At 41.8% G+C, this 17900-nt stretch overlaps 2 protein-coding genes across 2 annotated transcripts; one reads left to right on the top strand and one right to left on the bottom strand.

Moving 5' to 3' along the window:
* The first annotated feature begins 1435 nt into the window (after positions 1-1435).
* LOC146612002 (uncharacterized) lies at positions 1436-3109 on the top strand. The gene has a single exon (XM_085342641.1). It carries the CDS (start codon positions 1503-1505, stop codon positions 3063-3065), a length of 1563 nt encoding a protein of 520 aa, XP_085198767.1. The 5' UTR covers positions 1436-1502; the 3' UTR covers positions 3066-3109.
* Positions 3110-10502: 7393 nt separating this feature from the next.
* LOC146612001 (delayed-rectifier potassium channel regulatory subunit KCNS3-like) lies at positions 10503-11816 on the bottom strand. The gene has a single exon (XM_085343012.1). The coding sequence runs from the start codon at positions 11814-11816 to the stop codon at positions 10503-10505; it is 1314 nt and encodes a 437-aa protein (XP_085199138.1).
* Positions 11817-17900: the final 6084 nt, after the last annotated feature.

Here is a 17900-nt window from a genome sequence, read left to right as displayed (position 1 = left end):
GCAGATAACATAGAGACAACGCCTGCTAGAACCGTGGAAAGGAAGGTCACTTCACACGAGATTGTTGCGCATGTGAAATACACAAAGACAAACTAATAAACATACATACAGACAGCCAGTATGTTTTCTCTGCTGTGCATCATTTTGCAAAAAATTTGGCATAACAGAGGAATGATTACACCAACTGGCAAACCAGCATGCCAACCTCTTACAACGCCTACTGACTCTTTCATTACTACAGGCAACAATTTTGCTGACAGAGCAGCAAAATAGGCGGCACAAAAGACAAACATCACATTGATGGCAGTGAACACACATCAGATTCCACTGGATGTGTTGAAAAATGAACAAAAGCAGCAAGCACAGCAGAGCAGGCAAAATGGCTAAAACACGGTGCAGTTCTGACAAACGACTTAATGATGTGTTATGGCAAGCCAGTGTTGCCAAAATCGCTCCACAAGATGGCGGCATTAGTGACTCATGGCTGTACGCATTTGTCATCGGGGGGAATGACCTGTATTGTCAACTCTCATTTCTACACTGTAAATTTTGAAACTTCAGCAAAACAATTTGTCAGAACGTGCATGACGTGTCAAAAATATAATGCTCAGGGAAACCTGAGACCACACAATCCATATGGACTTTATTGAGCTAAATGAATGCCAAGGGTAAAAATACACCCTAGTGGTTATAGATGTGTTCTCAAAGTGGCCGGAAATCTATCCAGTGAAAAAGGCAGATGCAATTTCAGTAGCAAAGTGCCTGTGCAATCACTTCATACCCACATATGGCATCCCAGCTTTGATACGATCAGACAACGGCACTCATTTTGTAAATGATGTCATCACTAAGGTCTCTGAAGCACTCGGTTTCAGCATAAAACACCACTGTGCTTATCACCCTCAGAGCGCAGGCCTTGTAGAGAGAACTAACGGCACTATAAAACAAAGGCTCAGGAAATGCATGGCAGAAACAGGAAGGCCGTGGCCTGAATGTTTGGGTTTAGTGAAGATGTGGATGCGCTTAACACAAGGCTCCCATAAACTAACTCCATTTGAAATCATTCATGGCAGGCCGTTTCCACTGCCTATTACCAGTCAACCAATAGACAAAGCAATCAGAGAAAACACATTAGCAGAATGGATGTCTAAGCTGTTAGAAAACAAAGAGATCATTGTACATAATCAACAACCTGATGATGTTTCTCCAGTGTCTTGCAGACTAAAGCCCGGTGACTGGGTTCTGATCAAGGTGCTCCAAAGGAAAAACTGGAGCACACCCAGGTGGGAGGGGCCATACCAAGTCCTCCTCACTACACCGACCGCTTGCAAAATTGCGGAACGACCATCCTGGGTCCATCAGAGTCACTGCAGGCGAGTCAGTGAAGCCATCTAAACACAGCTGACGGCAGGCGTGCCTACTTGTTGTGATCTCGCCCGGTGGAGGGGTCAGCTTTCCTGGCCGGGGGGTCTACTCGCGACAGGAGGGTGTGTTCCGTCGTCATGAGGTGGTGGCTCTTATCAACTGCAGCGGCCCTGACCATGGCCGGGCTCTTCACCTTTGCTTCCATGAGGGACAACAAGTCACGCTATATGGAGAAAAGGCAGACACTGTATGACAAAGGAAAGTACACCAAGTTTCCCCATGGCTACGCCACTAACTTCTGGTGGCAGTTTATGAACACTACAGCTCATTTGAATAACAAAACTGACTGCTATGCATGTACCCATATGCCCCTATCCTCACAGACGTCCGGCCTGTGGCCGTACAGCATACCTGAAGATCGCAGTTGGTGTCTGTTGGGCCTGGCAACACATCCAGGCTACGGTACTCTTTGGTCCAAAGCCAACTACAGCATCCCAGCAAAAGCAACCTGGAGGTCATCGTCACTCACAAATGTGAACTGTTCTGGACAGACCTACCTACTGACCTGGCCCCAAGTCTCAGACCCACTGCCTGATGTAATTCTACTGAACAAACTGAACGCATCACAACTGCCAGTATGTGTGATGAACAATGGATCGCGGGCAGTGGGGGAGCTGCCTACTCACCTATGTAAGTCCATATACACTTTCTGCCCACCAAGGAACGAGAGGAAGTGTATGACCTGTTCGATCAACGCCACCTGTGCCAGTAACACGACGCTGATGGGCCTAAACTGTCACTCCGACTACAGCTACCGAATGCCACTACAAACAAAGACTCAGTACCAGACAGGATGTGCACGGACGGCACCCAGCAGCAGAGGAACCAGAGTTTTGGCTGACTGGTACTTCCTATGTGGCAACAAGGCTTATCTGTCACTCCCTGAAGGTTGGGGAGGTCTGTGCGCCCTGGTGGAATTATCAGATCACGTTTTCTTCATGCAAAGTGTTGCACATCACCCAAGCAGCCGGCAGAGACGTGAAGTGGACATCGCCTCCCCCAATTCTTTCGGCATTACCGTGGACACTGGAGTGCCGGGAGAGTTTCGCATCTGGGGAGGAGGAGTGAAATTCTTACAGAGCTTGATCCCCGGCATTGGAGTTGCCGAGGTGCGGGATCATGTGGAAATCAACCGATATGCTCTGCTACGACACATCAACTTGACTAAGACCCTGGGAACCGCCTTAGCAGGAGAACAGCAGGCCATCAGAACGATGGTGCTGCAGAACAGACTGACACTAGACCTGCTAACAGCATCACAAGGAGGAGTTTGCAAGCTGATCGGGGAAACATGTTGCACTTTTATCCCTGATGGATACGAAACTGGAGGAGACATTTATGAAGCTTTACAGAATTTGACCGCTCTGCAAAAATATGTCACTGAACACACACCTGGAGCAGCTACAGCACAAAGCTGGCTGGACTGGCTGTTCAGCGGTTCATGGCTGGCTGCTGTAGCAAAGCCATTTTTCCTTCTAGGTCTCATCATGATAGCACTGCTCATATTAGTGTTGTGTGTGTTGCCATGCCTAAGAGTAATGATTTCACAGATGATAACAACTACAATGACTGCTTATGTTGCCGTGCCTGAAGAAGAACAACATCCCGTTGCAATTCTGTTAGAGGAGAACTTGTACTAGCTGCTAATAAATGACGTGGTGATTAAAAATGACTTGTCAAGTGATCATGCACTGATTAAAACATTAGTAGGTTATGCAAGTTTTCATGCTTTTATTTTTTTTGAAGTCTTCAGTTTTAAACATAAAGTTTCCATTTTAAATATGAAGTTTTCATTATTTTACATATAAAGTTTTCAATTTAAGGTTTGCATCGTTTTAAGTATAAGGTTTCATGCTTGTTTTTTTGAAGTTTTCATTTTATAATATAAGGTTTCCATCCTTGTATTTTTTTGAAGTTTTCATTTTACATATTAGGTTTTCATCATTTTTAAATATAAAGTTTTCATTTTACTTTTCACCCTTTTATTTTTTGTAAGTTTTCGTTTTAAAATATATCCTTTATTTTTTGTAGTTTTAGTTTTATTATTTTTTCTTGTTTATTCCACTTGTTATTTCATTTACTATGTTTTTCTTTGTATTATTTTCTTTTGTTTTATTCTTTAGACCAAATGACTGCCATTTCTGCTATGCTGACATTTTGAAAAATTAAAAAATTGTTTAAGATACTTAATAAATAACCTTCACAGACAATTGTTGTATACATTTAAAATAAGTTAAAACAGGAGGGAATGTTACAGGAAAAATGTTTCTATGTTTCTTTACCTTCTTTTAAATGTGCAAGCATGCCCTTTTGTCTATGGTTAGATTAGTTTAGAATTATCTTTTTAGACTTTCTCAGCAAAAACATACTGTTTTGGGACATATTGTTTTAGATTGTTTTATCTCTCACAGCCTTCTCCCAGCTCTCTGCTGACGAGACTAGCGCCACATATGGAGTTGTTTATTTTATTTGTTTTGTATTTTCTTATCCTGTTCTCACTGTCTTTCCTATAAAAATTACCAAGCCACTGTGCATGGTGTGAGTTGTCCTTAGCAGCTCACCCGTGTACACGTTTGATAAAGAAAGTAACTTTGTCTCATTGTGTCTTTATTTCTCCTGGGTTTTTTACAGAGTTTTCCCCCAACAGGGATAAAGGGCAAAAAGCAAAAACCAACTAAATAAGCAGACAAAAAATACATATATCAATCATCTGGATCACCTGTTGAGAATGAAAAAAGAAAACATGAGCAGAAGAAAATGAGAGCAATAGAATAAACAACATCACGATGATGTATGTGAATATAACAGTAAATACTAAATATTGAATATTATTGTGCAGCACGTAAGATCGACAGCGCACTGTGTGCTTTGAGGTAGGAGCCAAAAAGGGTGTAGTTTGTGTGTGTGAGCACCCGTGTGTACACCTGTGAGCATGGACGCGCTTGTATTTAAAAGGTTCCTTCATGTAATGATCTGCTAGAGGGTGTGGGGGAGCCACAGCCCCGTCCTCCAGGGCATGAAGCAGGTATAGAGGAGATCAAGACTCCAGACATCCAGAGGCCCCCAGAACACAAGAGACCAAGGAAGACCAACAGAGGGGCAGCCGTGTCACTGTCCCAGAAAGAGCTGAGGAGAGTCCCAGATGAGGGGTCACTCAGCAACCGCGGAGCAGGAGCCAGGGGGGGTTGCAGTGACGTGCCCGTGAGCTCCGCCGGCAGCCAGCTGTGCCTGAGTGACCGAGCACCAGGCCGGGGGCACTCCACCCCCGAAGTGGCCCGAGCGAGCCCCAGGCTCCAGGCCCCGATAAGCAGCCACCAAGGAGTGAGCCGGTGTGTACCTGGACGCCCATCCCCAGACACAAAGAACCACCAACGCACCGATGTCTGAGGGAGTCCGCCACTGGCAGGGGAAGTGGTGGTGGGTGGAGATAGGCCTCCATACCTTGGAGGGCCTGAGATGTCCCCAGAGAGGTGGCGTCTGATACCCAACCTGACATATAGACACAGACATACAGGCACACACAGACACAAACATCCATTCCCACCCTCATGCTCTCATATGCACTTACTCAACACTCACCCCACGTGGAGACAGACATAAAGAGACACTTTACACACAATCACACTCCCCAAGTGTACTCTAAGCCTCGGGTCTAGGTACCCTTGTCTCTGGAGGGGGAAACTGCACCCAGACCCAGGTGGTGTTACCCTTTTCCCTGGGGTGGGGAGAAGCAGACCACCCGGACTCCGCAGCAGGGAGGCCCCACACTCCAGACCCCAGTCGGACGGCCAACTTCTCCTCCTAGCCCCCCCGCTCCAGCAGGCCGCAGAGAACGGGGGGGTGTGAAGACTCCAAACCTCCCTCCACCCGCTCATATGTAGTGTTGATGCATGTGTGTTCTAAGGTGCATTTAAAACCCAGGAGGGCATGGAGCTACCTGCCAGAGAGCAGCAGGTAAGCGCATAGCCCCTCCCGATAGCCCTCAATATCTACGTGATGGGGAGGGAAGGAAGGGAGGGGCAAGTGACCCCTCCCTGGGGCCAGCTCCCTCGCTGATCCCAGTAGGCACCCCCATACTCTGCAACCCGCCAGGGAAAGGGGGCCCAGGCCCATCCGGACCGGGGCCCAGTACAGCAGCGCCACCCGGCTCCACAGAGCCCGGGACAGCCCACCCGACCCCACCTCAGAGAAAACTGCACCCACCCCGTCTTCCACTCATCTTCCAGACTACACAAGACAATAGACACCCAGGCTGAGATCTTCCTCCACCTCTCCTGTATCTCCCCCTCCTGCAGAGTGAGTTCCTGAAGAGAGGAGAGCTCCTGCAAGATGTAACAACCTCCCCCACCAGTTGAAGTGCCCCCCAGGTGGCTCGATGCACCGGCGGAACCCTGCGCCAGGACTGGGCCCCCATACACCCACCCGCCCACAACCCCGGCAACACACCAACCAGGACCCAAGCCCCGAGCAAGCACTTTGGCAACAGTGGGAAGGAAAAACTCCCTTTTAACAGGAAGAAACCTCCGGCAGAACCAGGCCCAGGGAGGGGCGGCCATCTGCTGCGACTGGTTGAGGTGAGAGAAGGAAGACGGGATAAAAGACATGCTGTGGAAGAGAGACAGAGATTTATAACAAATATGATTCAGTGCAGAGAGGTCTATTAACACATAGTGAGTGAAAAAGGTGACTGAAAAGGAAAAACCCAATGCATCATGGGAGTCCCCCAGGAGCCTATGCCTATTGCAGCATAACTAAGGGAGGATTCAGGCTCACCTGGTCCAGCCCTAACTATATGCTTTAAGAAATAACCATGTTCATCTCTCCAGTGGTGACATAGATAGAGGCCAAGTGTCAGAGATCACCTGCCTGATTCAGTTCCCTTTTTATAAAGGGATATTTTTATCAACTGTATTTGAATAATATGCAAAATGCATTTTATTTGCATTGTAAATATTTGAGGAAAAAATATATTAATTGGATCAGAATATTTAAATAAATAAATAAATAATCCAGAAATAGATGTGACCGTCCCCTCTTTCACCAGTCTCTGCTCTCCTAAATACAAGCCAATGTTGTGTGTCACTTTTTTTTTAGCTCCTTTTCTCATTACTTTATATGTTATATATATTTCAATGTCATTCTGCTTCTTTTTCATCTTTCCAGGCAGAGCTAAAAAAAACTAAAAATCAATTTTCATGTGGTAAAGAAAATCTGATCCTAGTTTCTGAGACAATGGAATTTTTCGCAGTCCTTCACATCCGGCAGCATCAGATTGTTGCTTAATCCTCGCAGTACTCACACGTCAGAGTGCACATGATTGTATTTGTGGACCCTTCAAATATCAATAGCTGAAATCCAAGCACGGGCACTTTTGTTGAAATCAAACACCGAGTTTGGGCTGAGTCAGGGAGTTGGCAGAGACACTGTGTAATTTAATCATTGCAAATTAATTTGCTTTGTCTGCAAAGAAAGCTACAACTTAATTTGTGACAGACTCAATTGTGCAAGTCAGATGTGTCTGAAAAAGACTTGTCATTCTGATGCATATTTTTTGAACATGTGGCAGCCCATTTTATCTGGTTTCTGTCTTTCCTGCTGCTATTATATGTATTTGGATTAAATCAAGTTCCACGCCAAGATTGGATTACAGCTCACAGCGAATTCAAAACAGTATCTTCAGTCAGAGAGAGTGTGTCCTTTTATCCTCTGCTCTTCCATTTCAAGAGCACAGCACATCCTTCTTTGGCGTGAATGTGCTGAGTTAGCAGTGATTAAGAGGGAGATTAAATGGGATGGATTTAAATCTTGTGAAGGTAAATTAGAAAGTAGCAAAGATCTAAAAACCTAACAACAGAGATAATAAACATAGATATGGAGATACTGAAATGTTGTGACTCCCTACTTTTAGACATCTAAACACTGTCAGTTCAGAAATTTATAGACAGAAATGTTTTCATGCTTTTTAGATTTCTGTGGAAAGGCAATCTATTTTAAGGGAACTTTGGAGTCACCTTTCCCCTTTAATTTTTAAATAAAACATGCCTATATGACTGCCTCTTTTCACCTCTAAAATATTTTCAAACTAGAAATAATCTGTTTAAGTGATGCTGAAAAAAGAAATTAAGACCTTTAGTACTTTGTTTGTTCCTCTATCTACAGGAATTATATTTTGCCAGAGTAGTGAAAAGCCTTCATCTTCTTTTGGAAGTAGTCAAATACTGTCTTCTTAAGCTCATTAGAACCATTTAAACTCTGTTTTTTGCCTTATAAGCTGTATTTCCATATATGTTTGTACATTTTCCAACAGATCACTGCACCCATTTTCAATTTTTCCAGCAAAGTTTTAACAAAATGAGGGGTGACTCAAGATTTTTGCACAGCACTACAGAAAAGGTAGAAGAAGGCATAAAGCTTTCCTATTAATAAAGCTTATAGTTATTGGTGCTCCAGGCTCGGGCTGCATGCCATAAACTTTGTCTTCTCTTGCTTGCAGCTTTGTCCTTTCTCTGCACCTTTCTGCAGCTATTTCAAAGCTGTGCTTACTGAACACTTTGTGTAAATTCACTGTAATTACTCGATACGCATGAATACAAATACAGTTTGTATTTGTTTAACTGTTTTAACTGTTGGCTTTGTCTGTCTTTGCATCTTTGCATCATTGTGTTATCAGTCTCCCAGCATGTATTGACTTTCAGAGTTTGAATACCATGACAGGACAAAAAGCACCCCTCTGTTCCTGTTCCCAGCTGACCTTTATTACTGAGGTAACCACAGATATTGCTGACGGTGGTTTCCAGTTAGAACAACCTACGCAGTGAAGTGAATTAGATTGCAATACTGCGTGACTTTTAGCGGAAAGGAAAGGCGCAGGAGAAAGAAATCAAGCAGAAAAGGTGACCGTGCTCCTGAGTGCTGATGCAAACATTTATTTAAGTGCTGAAGTCACAGGCTGCTGAGCAATTCTCTGACAGCTGACGGCTGCAGTATGACTGTTTTCAGCAGTCTGTGAGACTAATCTGACTACAGAGCACCACTTCACCACAGGCACTCAGTGATTTGTATTTAAATCAGTCATCTGTATAGTATTGGCAGCATTTGGAGGGCAGCTAGGACGTTTGGCCTGTTTTCATTGATCTTATCTGTGGAAGATTAGGACACACATACATACTGATGATGAAGGTGACTGCGGCGAGAGGAGGATTCAATGTTTGCTCTCACACACAGTCAACTTTGAGCTGTGTGGACGTAATATAAATCCTGCTAATGATAATAAACCTCGACACAGTCATTATACTGTCTCCGTTTACAGGCTATCAATACTCATCATAGCATGTACTGTTAATTCAGCACCCTCCAAGTTCTTTTTATTGACTCTTAGCCCAGGGACATTGATTAAGAGCTCATTACACTGATAACCCAGCAAACAACAAGAGGCATCTCACTGGATTAAGCAATTAACTGCATTTGAAAGGAAGATACAAGCAAGAGAAGGGGAAATGAGGCACAGATCAATAGCAGGTCTGCGGCAGCATGATAGCAATAGGTAAAGACAAAGGACATTACTAGAATTCTGTGCTATATTTCACACTTGTTGGTAAAAATCACAGATTGGGTCTGAACAATGAACACAGCCTCTGAAATGTCATTCACTTGTTTGTAGACTCTATTTTAAAGCCTCAACTTTGGCTTGGTGGCCGTCGCCATCTTGTTGTTGTTGTTTTTTTGTTTTGTTTTTTTAGAGACAGTAGTGATGATAACAAGTAAGTTTGAACGATAAAAGCAAGAGAGAAAAGATGGGTATACAAGGTTGTAGAGAGACCTGTTGTAATGTATGCTTTGGAGACAGTTGAACTGACAAAAAGATGGGAGGCTGAGCTGGAGGTTGCAGAGCGAAAGATGTTAAGTTTAGACGCAAAGTTAGAGAGGCAAGGCTAAAATGGTTTGGACATGTTCTGAGGAGGGATAGGGCTGATAATCTGCTGTAGTGACCCCTTAAAAAATGAAGAAGAAGAGGCAGAAGAGGTGACCATATTTGGTCAAAAGAGAAGTGTACTAAACTAGATTTGGTTTCCAAGTTGCATCTGTAGACTGTAGTAGTTCATTGCCCACACTGAGATATTTGCTACTAAATGCTAAGTAACAGACTAAATAAATACTACAGCTGCATTCATCAAAGCTAGAACATAGACCTTTTGGACAATCAACTGCTCAGCGGGTCATGTTATTATTCCAAAATGTACCAATAGCACAAACACAGTCAAGAGTTCCAGTCTATAGATTAAAAAAAGCTGAGATCACTGCTAGCAGCTACAGCTAACCCTGCAAACTTTAAACCTTAATGCAATTTAAAAGGATGAGATTTACTCAACATTACTCAATATTTGCATTAACTCAGTTTTTTTTGTTTTTGTTTTGATGGCTTTGTTTCCGTCTCCATGTTTGTTCCCACTTATGCAGACATTAACCCATTTCCTGTTTTAATTAATTTCTAATAGGACACTACATTAATTTTTCCAATACAGTCTCAAAACAATTGGCGAGGATCTGATGACAATCTACATTTATTTCAGCTTTTCATTCATACACTACTGGCACATGGAACTGGAAACCTTGAAGCTGGTATTTGTTATCTTCTATCTGGCTAATTGCTGGTAATCCTGAAGCTGTGACAAAGTGGCAGCTGTGTTCAAAGACTGGGGTTGGTAATTTTAGTATGCAACACTGTGTGAGTTCTCTGTAAAAAGCCCACTAACTGCCATTTGTAAAAACTACAGTGTCTTCTTTGTCCTCAGTAATGCTAAACTGCATATCTTTGAAATTTACACTAACGTCCTCCTGTGTTTTGTGTTTAATATTTAGCTATCCCGTGACCTTTTACAAAGCACAGAAACACTTAAATAATTCAAAACTACAAAAAACAAGACCATGACTCAGAACTTTCATGCAGTCTATTTATTTAACCCTTCTATCTTGCTCATGGAAGACGATGAAGAAATCTTAAACCTGCCGATGTAATCTCTTGTAAAGTTAAATCATGAATGAGACTGTAGGGGTAGGACTTCTTTAGATGCTGTTCTTTAGTTGTGCATGCTGGTGCAGTTATTGCTTGGCTTGAGCTCTAAGTGTCTTTGCTTCTGATAGAACTTGGAGAACTTGTTAAAGATGTTAGTAATGGGCAGAGCCACGATCAGCAGCCCGCAGATGATGCACAGAGTTCCTATGAGCTTCCCAGCCAAAGTAACAGGTAAAGTGTCTCCATAGCCGACTGTCGTCATGCTAATGGTGGCCCACCACCAGCCAATAGGGATAGTCTGCAACTCAGACTCTTGAGAGTCTTTCTCCACACAGTAAATGAGGGAGGAAAACACGGAAATGCCCACAGACAGGAAAAGCACCAGCAGCCCCACTTCACGGGAGCTGTGCCGTAAGGTGGCACCAAGAGAGCGAAGGCCAGCTGAGTGACGAGCCAGTTTTAAAACACGAAACACTCGCATCAGCCTCAAGATCTGCACAACTTTGCCAACGTTCTCCAGGTCTGTGCTCTCACCCTCGTTCATTAGGTCACACAGGATAGTGACATAGAAGGGCATGACTGACAATAGATCGATAATGTTGAGAGGGCTGCACATGAACTTCCTGGCTGATGGTGAAACAACCAAGCGAAGAATAAACTCTGCAGAGAAAAACACGACGCACAGGCTCTCAAAAAACGTCAGCACTGGATTTTCTATTTTTTTTTCAGCAGGATCCACCTGATGGAAGTCTGGCATGCTGTGAACACACATGGCCACGATGGAGGTGATGACTACAGCGAGGGATGCTACAGCCATAACTTTGGCTGATGTGGAGAAACCTGGATTCTCAAGTCGAATCCAAACACTCCGGCGGACATTTGCACACCAGGAGCCTTCAAACATTTGTTCGTCATCCTCCAAAACAGACAGATCAGTAATAGAAGAACCAGAGCTATTGAGCTGCATCTCGTCGCTCCTCTGATCCCAGATTCCATCCTCAGCAAGATCCATCAGGTCGTGGAACTTGGTGCTGCAGCAGAAGTCCAGGTGACGCTCCTTGATTCCCCAATATTCAATTTCTTGGAAGAATGAGACCACACATAGCCCGTCGACCAGGTGGATTTTCCCTGTAAGATAAAAGTTGAGAACGTAACAGAAAAAACTTGGGTTGCGGTCAAAGTAGTATTCCATTTCAGAGGGACTGAAATCATCACAGAGCTCCAGGATAGCTTCTTTGGATCTGCAGCACAGAAGACGAGCCAGTCGTGTCTGCGGGAATCGTTTCAGGACGGTGAGGTCCATTCGCTGCTTGAAACCTCCAACGTTGACATTAATGAAGCAACCCTCAGGCTGGTGAAGAATCTTGCCATATGTCATGATGAAGCTCCTCCAGTCCCTGGAGTCAGTGCCTGCAAAGGAGTCAGTGCCTGCAAACAAACACAGAAATGAGGACACCTCGTACTAACGCTTGCTTTAGTCTTTTTTAGTTCTTTTTATCTTTATTGAATTACAGTGTCCGGCTCTTTATGAACGCCCTGACTGCCATTGTACTTTATATTTCATTACTGGCTTTTAAATCAATTTTAAATCCATCCATCGATCCCAGGATCTCAATGCCAAAAGCACCCCCTTCACAGTTGTGCAGGTGTCATAGGTGCCCAGGAAGCATCCTGTTCACACGGTCGAACCACGTCAACTGTACACATATATGTGTGAAACTCTTAATCAATATCAATAATTTTAAAATTTTTCTAATGTTAGCTTTCATAGTCAGGATAGAGTTAGATTTAAAAAGTTAAAATTCACTTACTTTTTATGCAATAATGTGCAGAAGGACCTGAAATCATCAGAGCTGCCTGCTGCGGAGGAGTTTAATTAAATTTTAAGCCTTAAGTAACTAATTCCCCTGCAATGTTTTGAGAATAAGTCAGTGTCATATGTGAGAACATTATTCCAAATAAAACTCCAACAGAACCAAAGTTATTTTGACTGGATTCCAGAAGAATGCACAAGAAGTTAAAATGAACAGAGAATAAGAAAAAGAAATATATTAAAGAGCAAACGAGGGAGATTTAAAAAGGGTTGAGGACCTTTTAAAAAAGTTTTATGGAGACACTGATTGGTGTAATCGGTGGAAACTAGGTCTAAGTATCCCCCCTTGTAGGCAGGGTTGGCTTGTTTCCCTGTGGGTGATGTTTACAACGACAGATTGGGTTTTGTAGCCCCCTGCTAAAGAGGTAGGTCATAGGAAAATAATGCTTTGATTGAGTCCATGGAGCGCTTTGTGTTAAAGATTGTGTTTAACCGTTAGGAAAAGGCTCTATGTTTTAATTCCGGTCAGAAGCCCTTAAATGACCCAGTCACGTCTTCCTGTGATACCTGTGAGAGTGGAAACCTAATGTTAAAACACATCATCTAAAATTGAGTTTGATAAAGAAGGTGGGGTCCCCTGTCCCCTCCGAGGTGTTATGTTTGCTCGTCGTGCTTTTTTTCTTTCTACAATCTAAAGATTTTCAGGCCAGTGTGGATACCACGCTGCAAGACCTAGGTTATTACACACCTGCTGTGGCTTTAACCCACTTCAAATGGGTTTTATTAATCTGTCAACCCAGATATGAAGACTTTAGTAGTGATATAGAAGCATCGAAGATTGAGACCATAGAGATCAACTAGATGTTTTTTTCTTCTTGTTAAAGGTGGTGTAAACTTGTTTCCTTTTGGTTCCAGACAGTGAAAATGCTGCGTTTGGATATAATATGGTGGACCTAACAATGGTGGACTTTGGAGAATTTTCACTACAACACTGCAGGACTTTTAAAAATTTTGAAAGTCCTGCAGTGTTGTAGTGAAATTAGCATGTGCACACATGATATATTATTTTTTTGTTTTTAATCTATTCTAAACACGAAGTCATCTGTTTAAATCATTATGTCACTCACAGTTTTTACCACTTATCCAGATATTTAAATTATTTAATAAAGAACTTATTTTTGTATTTGTGGGTTTTTTAGTAGCCACAACTGAGGAGTAAATCTGAGAAAGTGAGAGGTATGGCATGTTCATTATCTATTGACATGTGAGTGATTAACCAATGAGGATACAGTGGTTTATTCTCCTGCCTGATTTAAACAATGACCTTAATGTACATAATGAACTTCATGTGTGATTTAGTATTATCTGAAACGGGAAGTAAGGTAATCTAGAAAATGTTGGAATGAGGGAACTCAGGTTCTCATTGACTTCTTTACAGCCACAAGTATTTGATTGTTTCCCCCTGCTGGCCAGTATGTGGCGTATCGTCACGAAACGTTCTTGTTTAATATCTAGATTAAGAACATTTCTTTAGAATTGTGAGTTTTCAGAAACCTTATGTTTTACTGTAGTTGATGTATAATTTTAATTCCATATGTAATAACTGCCCAACAGGAAAAGTGTAGGCTAGTAAAATAAATGTGTTCACTCTGCTCTAAAAGAGATGTGTTGTGAAAGGAAAACAGCACATAAATTAAAACATTTTTTATCAGCATATGAAAAAATAAATAAACGGCAAGAACTTGAGCTGATTGTGACTATCATTTGTCAGAATTATACATTTACGCATATTCATGATTATTCAGTTTTTTCGTTTTCATTTTCAGAACTTCACTCGAGAAATTGTCACGTCACATACTACTCTTTCAAAGTGCACATCCTTTTAAATTTATTATAATTACACGAAAAAAGGAATTTAATTTTAATGATGAATTTTTAATTCAAAAATTTAAAAACAAATCACCCAAACCCATCCTTATGCAAATACATCCTCCTCCTTATTTTTGTGTGACCTTTTGGTGTAATTTCCGTCGGTATGATACGCCAGAAGTGAGAACGGGCTGGTACTTCCATAGCATTTATAAGTTTATACATTAGACATTTATACGTTTCGTGTAAAGACCATACGCGCGCACTGTACGCATGTATAGGATACGCTGCATAAAATAATGAAATGTAACACTTTTTCTCAAATTGTAGTACTTGTGTTTTTCCAACCACTTATGTACTTTTACACACCCATGTCACTGGGCAGCGTTTTTCATCCAAGCGGTAATCAATACCGGCTTTCATGGAGCAGTGCAGCTCTTGTGCGTAACACAAGTCCGTGTGTGCGGACTTGTGTTACGCACGCGGTGAATCAAACTATTTTAGACTCTGAAAAGATGCAGCGAAACAACAAAGTACTATTTTTATAAGTAAATATTCTGCACTAACACCGCTTGAACTCAACTCCAAAACCCTAAAAAATTTAATTAAACACCCAGTAAGATCATATTTCCTGTTCAGACATCTCGTTGACCCCCAAATCTGCGAGAAATAAGCCCAGCAGCTTACCTGCTCATGTGCCGATGTGTCCTGCGGATCTTCTGACTTTGTTCAGAGGGGAGTGTGCCGTTCAAGGCGCTCTGCGGTGAGAGAGGTGGAGACGCAACTTCACACAGGATGGCTGGCACGGCACGTCTGCCCCGCTAACAGGCTCTGAGTGGGTATTTAAACTTTGATGTGTAAACTGCGTCCAGGTCGCACCAGGTCCTTTAAGGTGTGTTAAATCGATCCGCGTAAATATTTTATCACTCTGTAATCAGTCTTCGCCGTGCTGTGTACAATTTTCTGCGATTACATTAGTGCTGAAAACGATGATGGGATACTGAACAGAAAATAAATGTAGCAAATGTCGTGAAATAAAAATAAAAGTGGATAAAACTAACACACTAACAGTAAGAAGAGAGGTGGAATAGACACCCCTGTTTTTACACAAATTGGTCCAGGTATGGAAAAATAAAGGAACATTTTTGTATATACTGTATATGCAATATGTGTATCTTTTAAGCTTTATAGGCTGTAATGTGAGTATAATTTTATGCAATCTCCAGTTTTGCAGTAAATCATGGCCAGAACACTCAAAGTGCTTTGAGTGGTCATGTAAAGTAGGAAAGCAAACCAGTCCATATAACATTTACTATCAAGAGCAAAATCTCGAGATATCCTGAAGGGCATATAGTGTTATAACTGAGCAAGCAGGGCAGACAGTGGACAAAACTTGTTCTCCCTGGTCTATTTGGAAACCCAAATACTCCATTGAACTGATCTCTGTATGGATGGACAGTTGGTACATTTCAGAAGTGGGTGCGGTTTCAGATAAGACATCACTACTAAAACAAAAGCCAAGAAACAATCTGTTGGAATGCCTGAAAACTATAATTATATTAAATTTTAGAATATTGGTCACAAAGTTATCAGTATAGGTAAGATACAAACACAAATGCAGTCATTAAAGAATGATTCCTGCATAAAATATTAATTCAAAGTTTGTAGCATCTAATGATAGGGCAGCTTGAAAATGAGTAAATAGTGAACAGAAGCCTTGATGACATGTGGAAAATGAACAAGGATATCTTTAATGATCCTTTGAGGGAAACGCCTTCTCAGCATTTAACCCAGCGTATAAATCAGAAGCAGTGGCCAGCTCCCTGTGCTTTGACCCAAGTGCACCACGAGAACCCCAACAATTAGATAATCCGCTGTGAGTAGCAATTGGTGATGCTGAGGAGGAAAAGCTCCTTTTTAATGAGAAATGACTTGACACCTGGTGATCAGCATCATCTGATCCAGCAGTAACCAAAAAGGAAAGTTTGAAACCTGATCTTCAAAGTTGAGAGCGTCTGTCTCCTGCATGCAAAAGACGGGCCTGAAAGCTGAAGGATCTGCCTCTGATTCTACTTTTAGAAACTCTGTGATCCACAAATAAGCCTGTATCCCAGTGAGGTGCTCCGTTGGGATAATATGATTCTATGAGGTCTTTACTATAAAGCCTGGCCATTCAGGATTTTATATCTGAGAAGAAGGATTTTAAATTCAGTTCTAGGTTAAAAGGGCGAAGACAAACTAATAAGGGAGAAATAATATCTCACTAGTACTGTGGCTGCAACATTTTAGGTAATAATTTTAACCTAACTAAAGAAGCAAGCAAGAAGATGAAAGTGAGGATGGTTGTTTTTCTTTGTGTTGGTCCGGTGCCCACACATGGGCAAAATACAGCTTGGCTTAGGCATGTGCTACAAAGAAAACATTCCCAAAACAGACAAAAGGCAGCTTTACTTACTGGAGTCTTCCCAGCTGCAACAGAGCGAGAGGCAGGGTACAGCCTGGTCAGGCCGCCAGTCTGTCACGGCTATTTTATTTATTTTGAAATGAAAATCATTCTTTTATAGCATCACAATTTTTTGCACTAGTTAGCACCTTTATATTTCTCAGTGTAATAAAATGTCTTAACTTCTGCAAGTGAACCCATGAGTATTGTGTATCCCAAAATACCCAGAAGAGCTGATGGTGTTTTAGCTGCAAAGGGTGGGTGGGCTGGCCGACATCATATTCAATAATATGGATTAAGTTCATATGCACGTGAAGCCAGATGAACAAATACTTGTGGCAATATAGTGTAATTACCTACACAGCTCACTGATGCAGTTTCCTACCAGCAGGGGGCAGAATAAGATATGAAACAAAAGAACTAGTCTGCCTACAGTCAACAGTGATGGAGGCATTTCACATCATTAATGTGGATTTTTTTTTAAAGTTCAAAAGCTTCTCAATTTTCTAATGCTGCATTACAAACATTATTAATAAAATACAGAAATAAATAACGATATAATGACATCTTGAGAAGGGGTAATATTCATGACAAGCCGTAAAATTATGACAAAAATACCCTCAAAGCTTATGAGTTTAAAGTCAAAATTAGTAAAAACGATAATCAGAGAAAAACATAAAATTTTCTACTATTATGAAGTCATACATATTCAAGAAATCAGAAAGAAATGTAATCAAATTAAAGGCTATATGAAGGAAATTATAACCTCCATATATTCAATATACAGCCACAGACATGTGCAGGCTGAGGAGATTGAACCAGCCTTGTGCAATGAAACCCCAAAATTTCATCGTTTATTCTTGTATATTTTTGTTTTAACATCTGAGCCTAAACTCACACATTTTGAGTTTTATTTCTTAAAAATTGATCCCTCTCCTCTTGCTCTGTAGTTTTTCTTTTTATGTGAAATTACAGACCTCGAAAATTTCGTCCTTCTTCCATGTACTAAAAATAAAATGGATAACAGAAGCTGTGCCCTGGCGACCACACAAAGAGAGATTTCATGTGGCTGGATGCACTTAGTCTTGAGGAGTACTGAGACACTTCATTTCTTGCATTCTGGTGACTTTTTTTTTGCACCACTTTGCACGTTTTCTGCTCCAATTTATGTTAGAAATGTCTTCTTTAAAAGGTCTTGGTGCTAACCTTGTCTCTCTCTTTTCCAGCTCTTCCAGGTCATGAAGTCAGCAGTTTAACACAGGAGATGCCCACACTTCCCATTCCCCGGCCACCTTCTCCTGCTCTCCTGTGAAGACACTGGCCCAGCTAAGAGAGTG

The sequence above is a fragment of the Diplotaxodon limnothrissa genome, linkage group LG19 (assembly GCF_057381915.1).
Source record: "Diplotaxodon limnothrissa isolate DT_005_m linkage group LG19, D_limnothrissa_male_GT1.1, whole genome shotgun sequence".
NCBI lineage: Eukaryota > Metazoa > Chordata > Actinopteri > Cichliformes > Cichlidae > Diplotaxodon > Diplotaxodon limnothrissa.
Note: the sequence above shows the minus strand (reverse complement) of the source record. Positions and strands in the feature narration are given on the sequence as shown.